This window comes from Ictalurus furcatus, chromosome 2, assembly GCF_023375685.1.
Source record: "Ictalurus furcatus strain D&B chromosome 2, Billie_1.0, whole genome shotgun sequence".
Classification (NCBI taxonomy): Eukaryota; Metazoa; Chordata; class Actinopteri; order Siluriformes; family Ictaluridae; genus Ictalurus; species Ictalurus furcatus.
The window spans coordinates 21,305,913-21,322,053 of NC_071256.1; the positions used below are offsets into that span (position 1 = coordinate 21,305,913).

The 16,141-nt window shown below is 37.0% G+C and overlaps 1 protein-coding gene across 2 annotated transcripts in view; it reads right to left on the bottom strand.

The window, feature by feature from the left end:
- Window positions 1-15,646, bottom strand: part of LOC128624965 (mitochondrial import inner membrane translocase subunit tim16) — a 172,885-nt gene extending 157,239 nt beyond the window's left edge. The window contains exons 1-2 of one of the 2 annotated variants that reach the window (XM_053652919.1): window positions 15,021-15,495; window positions 7,723-7,819 (exon numbers count right to left, since the gene is read on the bottom strand). In XM_053652919.1, coding sequence (XP_053508894.1) covers window positions 7,723-7,819; window positions 15,021-15,080 — 157 coding nt within the window. In that variant the 5' untranslated portion in view covers window positions 15,081-15,495. Of the gene's footprint in view, window positions 1-7,722; window positions 7,820-15,020 lie in introns of both variants that reach the window. The other variant, XM_053652900.1, reaches the window with a different exon arrangement.
- Window positions 15,647-16,141: the final 495 nt, after the last annotated feature.

Consider the following 16,141-nt stretch of genomic DNA (forward strand, 5'->3'; position numbering starts at 1 on the left):
TCAGATGTGTGATGTACGTCTAGACAATCTGATAACAAACTACACACACAACATTTATGTTGAGAAAATTCAGCTTGATCTTTGTTCCCAAATAACATTGGATCAGATCCATAGTTTACAGCATCTGTCACACACGTATTTAATCTGTATTACGAGTACTGAACAAGTTAGAGGAGGAGAAAATGTAGATTTACTGTTCATTGGAACTTTATTGTTTATTTAGATCTGTCTTGATTCATTTTCATATTCAAATTTTAAAAAAATACATAACGTAACATAACATAACGTATGAATGTAGGAACATGGATTTTCACCATGCGACTCTTTTCAGAAAATGGTCTTTCTCTGTTTCTTATGCACACAGAACCTACTTTTCTTTTCATAAAATCATACACCAATTTACTATTCCTGTATAGGGTTTGAGTAAATATAGATAAACTCATTAATGTACTGTAGCTCTCAGAGTTACTACACTACCCCACTTGGTAATTCAGACCATAACCTCATCTTGTTAACAGTTCTTTCCTGCAGTTCAGTCTGTCCACAAGGAATAGGTACACTCAGTAACGATAGGGTTAGGCAATACATGTGCATCACTTTGTTTCAAAGGTGGTGGAGATAAAGACATGTTGTGGAAAGTAGTAATACAGATATCAGAAGGAATGACCTGTTTGAGCTGAGTGAATGAAAATCAGTAAACTAAAACACTTTATTAGTGGTTAATTAACACACCCTATTGCATCCTATAAGAGATTAATCACATTCATAGACAACAAACGCAATTCTACAACATGGATCTACACAAAATTACATGAACACACAACTATCTGTGATAGCCATAGTCAGGAGCTGGTAAGGAACACTTACTAGCACAGTAATCTTAATAAGTATTTATTTCACATGGTGAAAATCCATGTTCCTACATTCATACGTTATGTTATGTTACGTTATGTATTTTTTTAAAATTTGAATATGAAAATGAATCAAGACAGATCTAAATAAACAATAAAGTTCCAATGAACAGTAAATCTACATTTTCTCCTCCTCTAACTTGTTCAGTACTCGTAATACAGATTAAATACGTGTGTGACAGATGCTGTAAACTATGGATCTGATCCAATGTTATTTGGGAACAAAGATCAAGCTGAATTTTCTCAACATAAATGTTGTGTGTGTAGTTTGTTATCAGATTGTCTAGACGTACATCACACATCTGATAAACGAGATTTCCTCTCCCGTGCTGTAATGATGGCTGGAAACTAGGACTTAATGGCATATACTGTAGAAAGGTCATAGAGAACATAGAGAAATCTCATTGGGAATTAAGTCACCTTTCACGTTGCCTTTTATTATGATCACAACCAGACAGTTATAGTGTTTCTGAGTTTAATAATAAGATTAATGTTTAGACTTTTTTTTGATGCTGAAGAAGCAAAAATCTAAGTAACCCTTAACCTTCAGACTGATGATTTGCAATGTCTGAACACGATGCTTGAAAAGAAAAATGTATAACGAACTTGAAAAGGTGGAAAGGGGTTCTATGAATTAGTAAATGGGTATCTCTCTCTCTTTATATCGCCATTACAGCAGTGTTTAAACAGATACATAGCAGACAAATATACATATAGACAGTTTTATTTTGTACACGCATACCAGCTTAATCTTCACTTATCATCGTTCCCTGTTAATGAAATCTGTCAATACCTAATAAAACAGTTTAAGTCACTAACCAAAGTAAGTATACAAACTGAAGCTATGATAAAAGAACAAAAACAATGAACCTTTCTCAAAGAAATTCCTAAATTCTCTGACCAAGTATATGGCTGTACCATCTGTCTATTAAATAAATGCCAGTCCTTCATGCTGAAAAAGAAGGATCCGAATATAATACCAGTAGTTTGGCACTGTGACTCAAAAAGTTGTTTTATATCTGACATCTGAAACTGCTGTACAATACTGATGATGCTCTTACAGTTAAGAGGGCTGAACGGCAGACCTTGTTAAATAATATTTTATATTTCTTCCTCATAATGTGTTATATTTTATAAATATATTCTTATACATCTTATACTACTTTTTGCCTTTTCTTATACGTTGAAATGGGATAAGAGGGGATCGATGCTGGTGCGAAGGTGATCCTGCACAAGGTCATGTCTTTGTAACTGTAAGGGACGAGTCAACTTAATCCTTCACATGGTATTCATAAGGTGCCATAAGTTTCTGCTTCTCTATGGGTCATGCTGAAGTTTGAACAAAATGGTTTGACTTAATATCCGCAGCAGTAGTGCACAAGTCATTTCTTCCTAATTTTTTTATTAACTTTTATTGTATGCCTAAATGCAATAGAAGTTATTTGCCAGATTCAGATGCTCCTAAACAAATTATTATAAAGTATGAGTTGGTAACTGATCAACAAAGACTGTACTGTCATTTCTAATATAATGCATTAAATATGGACCACTATTTTCACTGAAATATTTCAGAGATTTTATTATTTTTTTTCACTAGTTTACACTAAATGTCTAATATTCTGTTCTGTTGGAAATATGCCTGAACTGTAATCCCCCCCCCCCCCCCCCCCCCCCGAACCCCCAGATCAGGACTGGGTAAAGACAGACTGGTGATCTGATCTATATTATATATACGTGTACCATAGATAACGTCTCTCTGAACGCCATGGTGGGACGTTCCCGAGTTGAAGTACTGTACAAGTCCTAAGCATTAGATCACCCCAATTACTCTTGTATACTCTTTCCATACCATCGTGATCTTTGCCTGATGAAGCCATACACACAACATATTTGACATTTGGGGCCTAATTCTAAAATCACCAGATACCAAATGCACAACCGTTTTGTCTTGCTGCCATCACAAAATAAAAATGTTTAAACCTTAAGTAACATAGTCACGGAGGGTGTATATATTTTTCCACACTACATGAAGTTTGGGGATCCTTATAGACTGTGGAACAGAAATGTACTCGGTGTGTCTCCACCGTTTTATTTCATATTGGAGTACAAACACTTTTCTTTTTTACCATTAAGGATGAAACACTTGTTTCTTTTAAAACACCATCTTTAAATGTTTTTTCTACCTCCTAACTAAACCCTCGGACTTAAGACACTACCTTTGGAGTTGTTGACGCCCTGCTCAGGGTTAAACAACAACGTCTTTACATTACCTTCATTAATAATTTGTCAATCTAACCTCTTGGTTTTTTTGTTTGTTTTTTTTTGAGCAAAAGTCAGGTCCTCTCTCATTTCAACAGGTCCTCTTGTTATTGAATACACAGCAATCTTCTAAGGGTATTAGGATTTCTCGGAGCAGACACTGTAACAGATAGTTGCAGAGTTTCTTCTGTGTTTTAACTACAACGTCTTAACCATTATTTTAACACTTTGACACACGACTCCCTTTAATTCGTTAACAAACACATTTGTAAGAATTCTGGTCAGCAAAACCCCAAAAGAACAGCTGTGTGTCTCTCTCTCTCTCTCACACACCCACCCTCGCACACCCACATGGTAATCAGAGGTCATAATTGTACTGCTGGGACATGGGATGTCAAAGCATAGACAAAAGCTTATGTATTTAGCGTTAGTTCTGTGTAAGTATCCTCGTTGGCGAACCATTTTCTGAAATCTTGTTTATAGTTTAAACAAAATGCACGACTCTTTTAAAACACCATCTTTAAATGTTTTTCTACCTCCTAACTAAACCCTTGGACTTAAGACACGATCTTTGGAGTTGTTGACGCCCTGCTCAGGGTTAAACAACAACGTATTTACAATACCTTCATTAATAAATTGTCAAACTAACATCTTGGTTTTTAAAAAAAAAAAATTTGGAGCAAAAGTCAGGTCCTCTCTCATTTCAACAGGTCCTCTTGTTGGTGAATACACAGCAATCTTCTAAGGATATTAGGCTTTCTCGGAGCAGACATTGTAACAGATAGTTGCAGAGTTTCTTCTGTTTTTTAACTACGACGTCTTAACCATTATTTTAACACTGAGACACACGACTCCCTTTAATTCGTTAACAAACACATTTGTAAGAATTCTGGTCAGCAAAACCCCCAAAAGAACACCTGTGTCTCTCTCTCTCTCACACACCCACCCCCGCACACCCACATGGTCATCAGAGGTCATAAATGTACTGCTGGGACATGGGATGTCAAAGCATAGACAAAAGCTTATGTATTTAGCGATAGTTCTGTGTAAGTATCCTCGTTGGCGTACCATTTTCTGAAATCTTGTTTATAGTTTAAACAAAATGCACGACTCTTTTAAAACACCGTCTTTAAAAAAGGTTTTTTTCACCCTTAAATTAACCTGGTTAGAAGGTAGGATATGTAATACATATTTTTATTTTCTTCAGACATATTGTCACTTCAGTCTCCACAACGAATAACACCGATGGTTTTGACCTTTCTTTCAGTAAAAGAGAACAACGACATCATACAGCCTTGAAGGACTGTAGAAATGTTTTACACATCACAATGTTTTTCTCAACAACGTAGCCAATAAATAGTTCAATTATTTCACAAACCTCAGTCTGTTCATTTCTTGACAGAAGGATTACACATAGATCATACACATAGGGAGCTACACATGCATAACATGTCCAAAATTCTAATACATCTACCACATTCAGTCACCAGGTCTAGTATTTTCTGATAGATTAGTTACACAAACTGATAATTACCACAGAAGTAATTTCAGAAACAAAGATTCACTTAAACCACAAATGTACACATTGGTAGGGATCGTTAAACCCTGAAACACACGACTCGTCCCTTAATTCATTAACATAAACACACTGTAAGCATTCTGGTCAGCAAACCCCCAGGAAACACATGACTCTCTCTCTCTTTCTCTCTCTCTAACACACCCACACACACGCATGCACACCCACACACCCACATACACACACACTTCAGACACTGTCACCAGAGCTCATAAATGTAAAACAAAACTCTCGATTCTTTTAAGCAGCACTTTAAACATTTTACATCCTAAAGGGTTAGGTTTAGAAGGCATGTAATACGCGCGTTTCTTATAAAACACCGTCTTTAAAACGTTTACCTCCTAAAGGGACCTATTTAGAAGGTATGTAAAAACTTTTTTTTTCTTTTTTTCTCTTTTTCTTTTTTACATTTCTTCGGGTATATCAATGTTTTAGAGTATTTATTTCAGTACATTTTTATTCAAAGTCATGCCATTTTCTCAAAAGTGCAATCAATAAAGTTTAATTTATTTCACAAGCTTACATTCTGCTCATTTATTTTCACATTCAACCATCATGTATTTTCTAACAGCGTAGCTATACAAAACAAACCCCTACAATCTAAATTTAATGTGTGGTTGCAAGATAAAAATTCTAATTTATTGAAATAAATAAATATTTAAAGTTGTACACATTATTTTGATGAGTTGTGTTGACATAATAATGTTGATAATTACATCAACTTAATATTGTGTGTAATTTCTGCGTTAATTGATTTAAAACAAAATTTACGTCATAGTACATTTACATGTATTCATTTAACAGAGTGTTAGAGGACCTGTAGACTGAACAAATACTAAGGACATTACAATTTGAATATCATTTCACTTACAATTAAATTCTACAAAAGCAATGAATTTGGGGCATGTTCTCAATTGTGATATGACCAATAGTGGACTCGTGTATAGGCTACACCTGCTAATACATTTGATGGACTATTTTGCACTAGTACACGTAGCTAATGCTAGTCATATTTAGCAGTGTAATTTGAATATCTACACTTTAGTTTACCGTAGCAGTGGATAAGAAGGAAAAAGTTTCATTTGACAAATCTGTTCATCTAGAGAGGGCTTTTCATTTGTGCTATAGGAAAGATAAGCATGATTACATTTCTGCTTATTCATGTAAACCTCAACTACATTGTGTAATCCAATTTCATGTATTGATACATTTTTTATTTTATTTTTTTAAATCTTTTGTCATTCGCACACGTAGCCTTCTAGCTCCACAGCCTTTGGACTGTGGATAGTTCTATGAGAGAGATAAAAGTAGTAGACACAGAGTGTTTATTTTTTGTCTATATTGCTCATTTCATTCAGTGCTTTAACGTCTATAAATCCTGCAGAGATGTTACGTATGAGATTTGTAATGTAAATCACGCTGGATTTTACTTACTATTGTTATAAAACTTAAAGGCAGTCATTTTTCCTGGTTTAAAAGACTGCATTCTACTGCAGACAATCTAAATGGAGAAACGTAATTTTAAAAATGATTGTCAACTTAACAACTTGTGTTCATAATTATGGTCATTTAGTACATAACACTTAAATTCCTTTTAAATAATGTGAAAATAAAGTGCGTTTGTGTGTGTCATATTTTTGTTTGGATGTGTAATACACATGGCCGTACCATGTATAGTAACATTTGTGTCAGGAATGGATGGGAACCCGATTTAACATAACTAGTAACGTTTGTGTCAGGAATAGATGGGAACCCGATTTAACATAACTATATATATTTTTATGACCTACCTCAGAGAGTTTCATATTCTATGTGAAAAGAAAGAACGTGTGTGCAACTTGTGTGGGGTGTCTGGAATACATATGGCCGTACCAGGTATGGTAACGTTTGTGTCACGAATGGATGTGATCCAGATTTAACATAACTATATATATTTTTATGACCTACCACAGAGTGTTAGAAAGAACATGTGTGCAACGTGTGTGGGGTGGAAAACACATGGCCGTACAATGTATGGTAACGTTTCTGTCACGAATGGATGTGAACCAGATTTAACATAACTATATATATATTTTTATGACCTACCACAGAGAGCTTCATATTCTATGTGAAGAGGAAAAACATGAGTATGCAACTTGTGTCGGGGTGGGGTGGGGTGGGGGGGGGACACATGGTCGATGACCTACCACAGAGTGTTAGAAAAACATGAGTATGCAACTTGTGTCTGTGTGGGGTGGGGTGGGGTGGGGTGGGGTGGGGGGAACAAATGGTCGTACCAGGTATGGTCACGATTTGGATGTGAACCAGATTTAACAAAACTATATATATTTTTATGTCCTACCACAGAGAGTTTCATATTCTATGTGAAAAGATGTACCAGGTGTGCGCAACGTGTGGGGCGGAAAAACACACATGGCAGCAGCATATATGGTCACGAATGGATGTGATCCAGATTTAACATAACTATTCATATTTTTATGATCATGACCTTTGATCTAGATATAGAGAGTTAGAATGTGTATCTTTTTGACCTTTGACCTATACCTGTCAAAACTACGGTTACAATATATACAAACTATCTCTCTCTGCAACAATTTGGTGATGTCAGTGGGTTACCGGATTGATGCAGTTATTTCAAACAAGGGATATGCAACCAAATATTAAGTGTTATTTATTTTAAGACCATCTGTTCCTATACCTTTGTTCACCAAAATATTGGGTGGTCTGCCGTCAAAGGTGCCATGTTTGTGCCAAGTTGTTTAATGCATTTAGATGTAAATATCAGGAAATGAAAGCTGAAATTTTGATCCATCGTTTCATTTATCTTTGGATCTAAAACCCAAATGTCCTCAATGTATAGTGAAAACAATAGAATTGGTCTTGCTGTTCTAATACCTTTGGAGGGGACTATAATCTGTTTGCTATTGTGTTTGCTGGTAGTATTAAACTGATAAAGAAATAGAAATAGGAACTTACCACTCTGCTCAGTGTTGAATGCCAGAAGGCTACAGCTGGATTTAATCTGGTTGCCCTGAGAGTTGAGGGAGCTACCTCGCACATTTGAGATCCACTCCTGAAAGGAACGTCAACACAAAATTTATCTCAAAATGAAAACTTTTTCCTTAAAGCAAAAACCAATTCGAAACAATCAGTAAATAAAATGCTCTTACAATTAAATTACACCAACTAAACCAGCTCAGAGTCGATATATGTAAGGCACATCTTAAAACATAATGTGAAAATGGTGACGGGTTTGTCACTTACAGGACAATAAAAACCACAGGTACTCATAAACCCAGTCTTTCTCTGGCAAATAGCCTCTTTCTTTATGAGACAAGATTTCAATAAGTTTTTTTAAAAACAATATTATCAATATCTACCATATACTCTTTTTTAAAATAACACAATTTTCTTGTTTATGCTTAAATAAATATTTAAAGAATTCTTAATATTTGTGCAAATTGTAATCCTTAAAAGTCTTCTCTTTTTTTGCTCTCAGCCCCCAGAAACTCTCCTGTATCTCGTCACAGATAAGAAATTGCACATATGTAAAATCCCTTCATCATACATCACAATGGAGAAAACCAAAGAGACAGATGGATGTTGACCTGAACAAATTAGCTAACTGATATGAAAATACTGTTAAAAATAATAAAACCATTAAATGTGGTTAAAGCACATTAAGAACAACCTTAATAAAAAATAAAATTAAAAAAAGAGTTTTAAAGATCTGGAAACTTTAATTTGCTTGGACCCATAAACACACTACCCACACACAAAGTGGATGATGGTGATGGACCCATTGAGAACAACCTACAAAACATATTGCCAAAAAGCATTACCAAGCATCACTGGAACTGGAATTGTGGGGGATGTCAAATTAACACTAAAATTGACCTTTTTGGGGATGAAGCATCAGTGTGTTGGAAACATATGGTACTGCATACAATGGAATCACCCAAACCCAGAGCAAAATATGGTGCTGAAGATATTTTGCAATGAGTGGCTCAGGGACCCTTTCTGTTAACGATATTTTAGCCCAAACCCTGGTTGCCTCCGCTTGGTGGTTAATTATGCAGGAGTCTAAGATCCCCGTACAAGTGTCTCCAACCTTGTTAGAGATTACAGAAAGGAGCTCAGTGTTGTTATTTTCACCAGGAGAGGCTTTATGAAATATTAATATTTAATTAATATTAAAATAATTTTTTATACAACTGTTTTGCAGAAAGATTGCAATACTTAAAAATGCTGTGCAATAAAATTTATATAATGTCCTCATACTGTATGGTTAAGCTCAAAATATCACTTATTGCATGTAATTTGTTTTACACACTGATCAGCCATAAAAAAATAAAATAAAGAAAATAAAGAAATAAAAAAAAACACTGCCAGGTGACGTGAATAACATTGATTACCTTGGTACAATGGCACCTGTTATGAGGTGGGATATATTAGGCAGCAATGGTGATGTGTTGGAAGCAGGAAAAAATGGGCAAGCGTAAGGATCTGAGCGACTTTGACAAGGGCCGAATTGTGATGGCTAGATGACTGGGTCAGAGCATCTCCAGGTCTTGTGGGGTGTTCCTAGTATGCAGTGGTTAGTACGTACCAAAAGTGAGCCAAGGAAGGACAACAGGTGAACCGGCAACAGGATCATGGGCACCCAAAGCTCATTGACGCGCATGGGAAGTGAAGGCTAGCCTGTCTGGTCCGATCACATAGAAAAGTTGGCTGGCTATAGTAGAAAGGTGTCAGAACAAACAGTATGGGGCTGGCATTGGACCATTGGCCAACCTTCGGTCCTGGCATTCATGTGGATGTTACTTTGACACGTACTGCCTACCTAAACATTGTTGCAGATCAAGTACATGTCTTAATGGCTGTGGCCTCTTTCAGCAGGATAATGCGCCCTGTCACACTGCAAAAATTGTTCAGGAATGGTTTGAGGAACATGACAAAGAGTTCAAGGTGTTGACTTGGCCTCCAAATTCCCCAGATCTCAATCCGATCGAGCATCTATACAATGTGCTGGACAAACAAGTCCGATCCATGGAGGCCCCACCTGGCCACTTACAGGATGTAAAGGATCTGCTGCTAAGTGCTTAGTGTCAGATACCACAGCACACCTTCAGAGGTCTTGTGGAGTCCATGCCTCAATGAGTCAGCACTGTTTCAGTGGCACAAGGGGGACGTACAAGTGGTTTTAATGTTATGCCTGTATATTCATTTTTGCTGATTTCCATTCATGGAGCTGACTGTATCCATATGTCTATATGCTGTATATCGTTACAAGTGAGCAAAACAGACTGTGGTTTTCTGGATTGTTCAGTATATTAATATTATTTAACATGCTTTTAAATCATCATATAAAAATCGCATAATGCATAATATCACATTGACCAACTTAAATCAAACGGCAGCACAGAATCCAAACTGAGAGAAACCAGTCTCTCTGAGTAAAACACAAAACACAAGATTCAGAGAGCAAAAATAAGAAGTTACACCACTGCAAACAGGAAGGAGGAAAAGGAAACACACTACACACTAACTGAGCTGAAACTAACCTCTGCTCACACACACACACATACACACACACACACCAAGACCTTTTTGAATCTGCAGAAACTTCAACAAATATAATAGCCTCCCTGTCATGCACATCCAGGCTGTTAAAACCCTTTTTAGAATGTTAACAAGATGGGAAAGGCAGGGGGTGAGAGCACTCAAGTGCTGAATCTGAATTTGGCGACACACATTTCTCCTACAGAACGCGTCCCATAACTTAATTTTTTTAATATGAATAAAAACATTGCCTCCTGATGCCCACATTCAGATTCTTCCTACATCTGTAAATCCGTCAGTGTGAGTCAGTTTAATGGGATTAGAAGGGCACAGAGACAGACAGTGTTGCCTCCTACTCTGTAGGGAATTTAACTACAAACCACAACACAAACAGACCCAGGACCGTTAAAGCCACGTGTAAGTCGTTTTGGAGAAGAGCATCTGCCAATAAATAAACTGGAAATTAAATATTAAATAAATGGAGATATTTCCTGTTACAAGTAATCACTTGTGAATGCAGCTCCATAGATGACAAATTCATGACTGATTTTGTACTGTGTGGGGTGTGGGTTTGAGGGGTGAGAGAGAAAATACCAAAAATATGACTGTATGAGGCTTGCCAAATTTGACACTATTCTACATAGGAGCTCTGCATTTTAACACCGCTGAAATGCAAAAAATATGCCAAAAAAGAGGCATTTTCTGTTTTCCTTCAATAAGAATCTGGAATGACTGGAGTGTTTTGAGCTCTTTGCTTGAAAGATGCAACCTCGCTTTCAGTCTTAACTTGACTTTTTTTTCCCCTCCCTATTTTTCTCCCCAATCTGCCAATTCCCTACGAGCAGCCAGCTCTCTCCCAGCATAAGACAGCTACCATAAGATCCCATGTCTCTCTCCAATCATAAGCCAGCCAACCGCACTTCTTCGAACTGACAAAGTACTGTTTTTCAGAAATTACACAAGTGAACACTGCTAATGCTCTGACTTTGTGTAATAAATTCATTAATTAATTAACAGACTCCTAAATGTTGTTCAGTTTGAGTATTATAGATAGAGTATAACTGTGCAGGCTACCTTTCTAAATACTAAGTAAAGGTTTTAGGACAGTCACAGGCCTGAAAAGCTAGCAGATCAGACTGGACATATTTAACCAGTACAATCCATGGACTAATTTTATTTCTTGCTCCTTTGCACCTGTGATATGTCACATAACTTGGGGAAAAGAAGCTTGCAGAGTCAGACTGAGAGAACATCAGTATTGTATCAATATCAGTTATCAGCCAGTAAATTTCTAGTACTTTTATGGAAAGTGGGATAGGTCATCCCTATATTTCCTCATAAGTGAAATGTTAAACCAAGTGTACCAGATCATTAAACATTGATACTCCAACACAAATTTATAATTAGCCATTGAGAAACTTTTTGACATTTAAATATTGAAACAAACATTAGTCCATGGTGACTGAGCTGAATACCGTTTACTGTTCATGACCAATAAAGATAAATGGCCAAAGCTGGATCCAAGTAGGGATCTACTAAACTGTTACCAATATCAGGACCCCGGATTACTTCCTGATACGCTGGACCAATATCGGATCTCTTGGGAGATGTTTTCAGACCCACAACGAATTCTGTAGTGAATACATCATTTTGACTGACATGGGACGGATTTGGAACAACCTGTCCTAAAGCACACTGCTACTGCACATGAGGTTTCTCATGACGACGTTTGTTCGATTCAAACAGTCCATTCAATTAATCCAAGATGACAGTATCACAATATAACAATAATAAGAAATACCATCACTTGTTTTAATGTGTAAAATATATTTCTTCACTCAACTTTTAAAATTGTTGTACATGTAAATTTGAACATTTAAAAAAAAATGGGTTCATTTGGCAACTTTAAAAGCTTGCTTAACTGTCGTCGTAGCTGAATTCTGGAAAATCTGATTTGATTTCACAGTTGTACACAACACTGAACAAAGTTTGACCTAATAAAAATGCAGTAATAAACAAAATAAGTAAACAGAGCAGAACTAACTGAATTACTCAGCAAGTATTACCCCACTGATGCAAGAGCCAGCAGATATCACTGGAGTGAAAGACGAGGACGAGGCTTGCGTTTAAAGGCCATGAGTGACTTTTACTTCAGATGAGAGAGACTGATTTGGATGATGCTGATAAAGGGAGAACTCATTATCCATTATAAATGTAGAATTCTTTCAAATTGACGAGGCTTGCGTTTAAAGGCCATGAGTGGCTTTTACTTCAGATGAGAGAGACTGATTTGGATGATGCTGATAATCAAAGGGAGAACTCATTATCCATTATAAATGTAGAATTCTTTCAAATTTAGCAGTAAAGTTTTTTTTTCCATTAAGGAGATTAGGTTAGAAATGTAGAAACGTGGGCAGGGAGCAGTCCCTCCAGGATCGCACAAATTAACGCAAAATTTACGCAAACTCCGCAATACTCGGAGGAGCTTGCAAATTTTCAAAATCACTACAGAATTTCCACAGATTTGGGCCAAGACGCGCCATGGGTCATCATCACAATGCATATTCAGCCACAGCCCTCTTTGATTAAAGTTTTTTTTTTTTTTTTTACCAACAAACAATTTCATGAAAATTCGCCAATTAAAAAAAAGCACAAAAAAACTGCAAGTTGCATCACAAATTTTGAATAAATAAATAATTAAATGCCACAGCAAAATCAAGCATTTTTGGCCATACCAATCACACAAAAAACAAACCTCTGTATGAAATCCGGTATGGACTGGCAGGGAGTCAGGGAGTTTTGAAGACAAAACTAACAAACAGGGGTTTTTGAAAACTTGAGGTTTGGCCACTCAAGTAGTTGAAAAGTGTGAAAAGATGGATCTCAACATCATATAGCTGCTGCTGGAAAGGCATCAAATATGCAGAAGATGCTGGAAAAATAAAGAATGTGCAGGACCTGGAGTGGGTAGTTTAACTGCTCAGGACAAACAAGGGACTCATGAACAACTCTCACAAAACATAAACACAGTCGTGGATCATAAAGGTAATGACACACAGTATTAAGAATCAAGCATGTGTAAACTTCTGAACGGGGTAATTTTTATAAATTCAGCTATTATCTAGTCTTGTAGACTATATGTAAACATCTTTTATGTGAAATAGCTTATTCAGGACAGAACTAAACAAAAAACAACAAGGGATATTTTTGATCCCTCTTATTTTGTTATTAAGTATTAAAGTGCACCTATTATTGGTTTTTCAGATATTACCTTTCATGTAGTGTGTTTGAGCTGTTTGTGACTGTAAAAAGTCTGCAAAGTTTCAAAAATCAAAGCGCACGAAAGAGTTATTGACTCCCAAAAGAAGGAACCGATTCTGAACAGCTGAAACGAGTCCTTAGTAATTTCAGACTTACTTCCTGTACTAACCTACGAAGGTTTGTAACAAAAAGCCCCGCCTCTGGTCTTCATCGGCTGTTCGCGAACAGACCGAGCTGAAACTCGTTATGGTAGTGGGTGTTTCCTTTTTGAAACATGCTGACAGGTAGACCAATCACAACAGACTGGGACATATGACCAATCAGAGCAAAGTATGCTCTCTGAAAGAAGGAGTTCAGAATGAATCCTTTAGAATGGGTCATTTAACGAGTCCTTTGTGACACTGAGGGGAAAAAGGTAATGCTGCAGTTTAAATTATGAACACATTAAAGTGTTCAAAACCATAATAGGTGCGCTTTAAGATTTTGCAGATTCTACAAGGCGTGTGTAAACTTTTGGTCACAACTGTATAACACCACATAAATGCTACTTCCCACATTATGACCTAATAATCCCAGTTTATCCCCAACTGTGACCGCATGTTAAGAGTGTTTATGCAAAAAGGCATACAGATTAAAAATCAAGTCATTTGCCTTACAGCAAATAGCAGCACAGTGATCTGATCCACTGTCAGTCCTGACAAAGAGCAGCAGCAGTTACAGACGATTACAGAAGAGAAACAACTCGGACAATACAGGCTTCATCAATTATACAAATCCAAACAGAAGATAAAATCAACAAAATAATAGAAATCCGCCAATCAGGGCTCTGATCGGGTCAGTAATGTAATCCAGCACAACACAGGGATCACTGCATGGCAGAAAGTGAGTCTAATCCTGTCCACACTGAAAACTGGGCTAGTTGCAGTAATACACTTATCCATGCAAAATGTATATCCGGGATTGATGTATTTCTGTAAAGCTGCTTTGTGACAATGTGTTAAAAGCGCTGCACAAATATAAAACCGAACTGAACTGAAAACCCGGCAACGATCTTCCCTGCATTAAAACCACTCATAAATAAAAATCAACATCCTGACATGTTTACCATTCTGAGCAAAGGCCTGCATGGCTGTGTGAAACGGCCAAATATAGTTAAGTTTGGCGATATAGGAGGAAGTCAGACGTCAAGACATCCTCCACACATTATTGCAGGCGCTCCTTTCTGAAACACTCCGGTTAAATCCCAAACGGCCCGCCTTTTAAACGAGTAGTGCACTACATAGGGTCTTACATGGCGTCCATTTCGTTCTCTGTGTAGTGCACTTCCGAGGGGATAAACGGGCCGTTTGAGATTCAGCCGCAGCTTCTGCTCGAAACCGCGACCAGCCTTTTTTTATTCAGTAGATAAAACACACGGCTGGTTTCATGCTTTCATTAGATACGTTACTCACATCTTTCTTCGAGATCTTCGGAGTGGTGTTCTTAAATTTGGAAGTCTTGAAGCGGTTCATTCTCGGCTCCTCACTGATCGTCTCGTGCCTTCCGGGTGGCGCTGTGTTGTCACTCTCAGCTTTAGTGAAGCAGAATGGGAGAAATCCTGAGCGCTGATTGGCTGAGCTTCATCGGTGTCCTGTTTTTATGTATAGTGAAGACACAACTTAACCTTCACTCACATTCAGCCAGCACTCTGTGACTGACCTTTCACTTTCTTCACTTTCCCTTCTTAATTGTGTTAGCTTAGTTTTGTTTGCCCACAACAGTTAGGGTTTGAAAAGTTCACGGTATGATACCTGAGTGTAAAACTTTCACAGTTCGTTTTTCTTCCTTAGAAATTATTTCTGAGAATGACTTACATTTATCACAATGTTGCTATAAACTGAATGTGAGAGGAAAGGCAGCAATATATACACACACACACATACATACATATATACATACAGGTGCATCTCAAAACATTTGAATATTAAGGAAAAGTTCATTTTGTCCTGTAATTTAATTCAAAAAGTGGAACTTTCATATATTCTAGATTCATTACACATAAAGTGAAATATTTCAAGCCTTTTTTTGTTTGTTTGTTTTAATCTTGATGATTACGGCTTACAGCTGAAATAAAAAAAATCCAGTATCTCAAAATATTAGAATAAAGAATTTATAATACAGAAATGTCGACCTGAGAAGAACTCTAATCAGGTAATTAACTCAAAACATCTGCAAAGGGTTCCTGAGCCTTTAATCTCTCAGTCTGGTTCAGTACACACAAGCACAGTCATGGGGAAGATGAACGTAAATTTTGCATTTCATTTGGAAATCAAGGTTCCAGAGTTTGGAGGAAGAGTGGAGAGGCACAGAATCCAAGTTGCTTGAAGTCCAGCGTGAAGTTTCCACAGTCAGTGATGATTTGGGGTGCCATGTCATTTGCTGATGTTGGTCCACTGTGTTTTCTCAAGTCGAGAGTCGATGCAGCGTCTACCAGGAGATTTTAGAGCACTTCATGCTTCCATCTGCTGACAAGCTTTGTGGAGATGCTGATTTCCTTTTCCAGCAGGACTTGGCACCTGCCCACAGTGCCAAA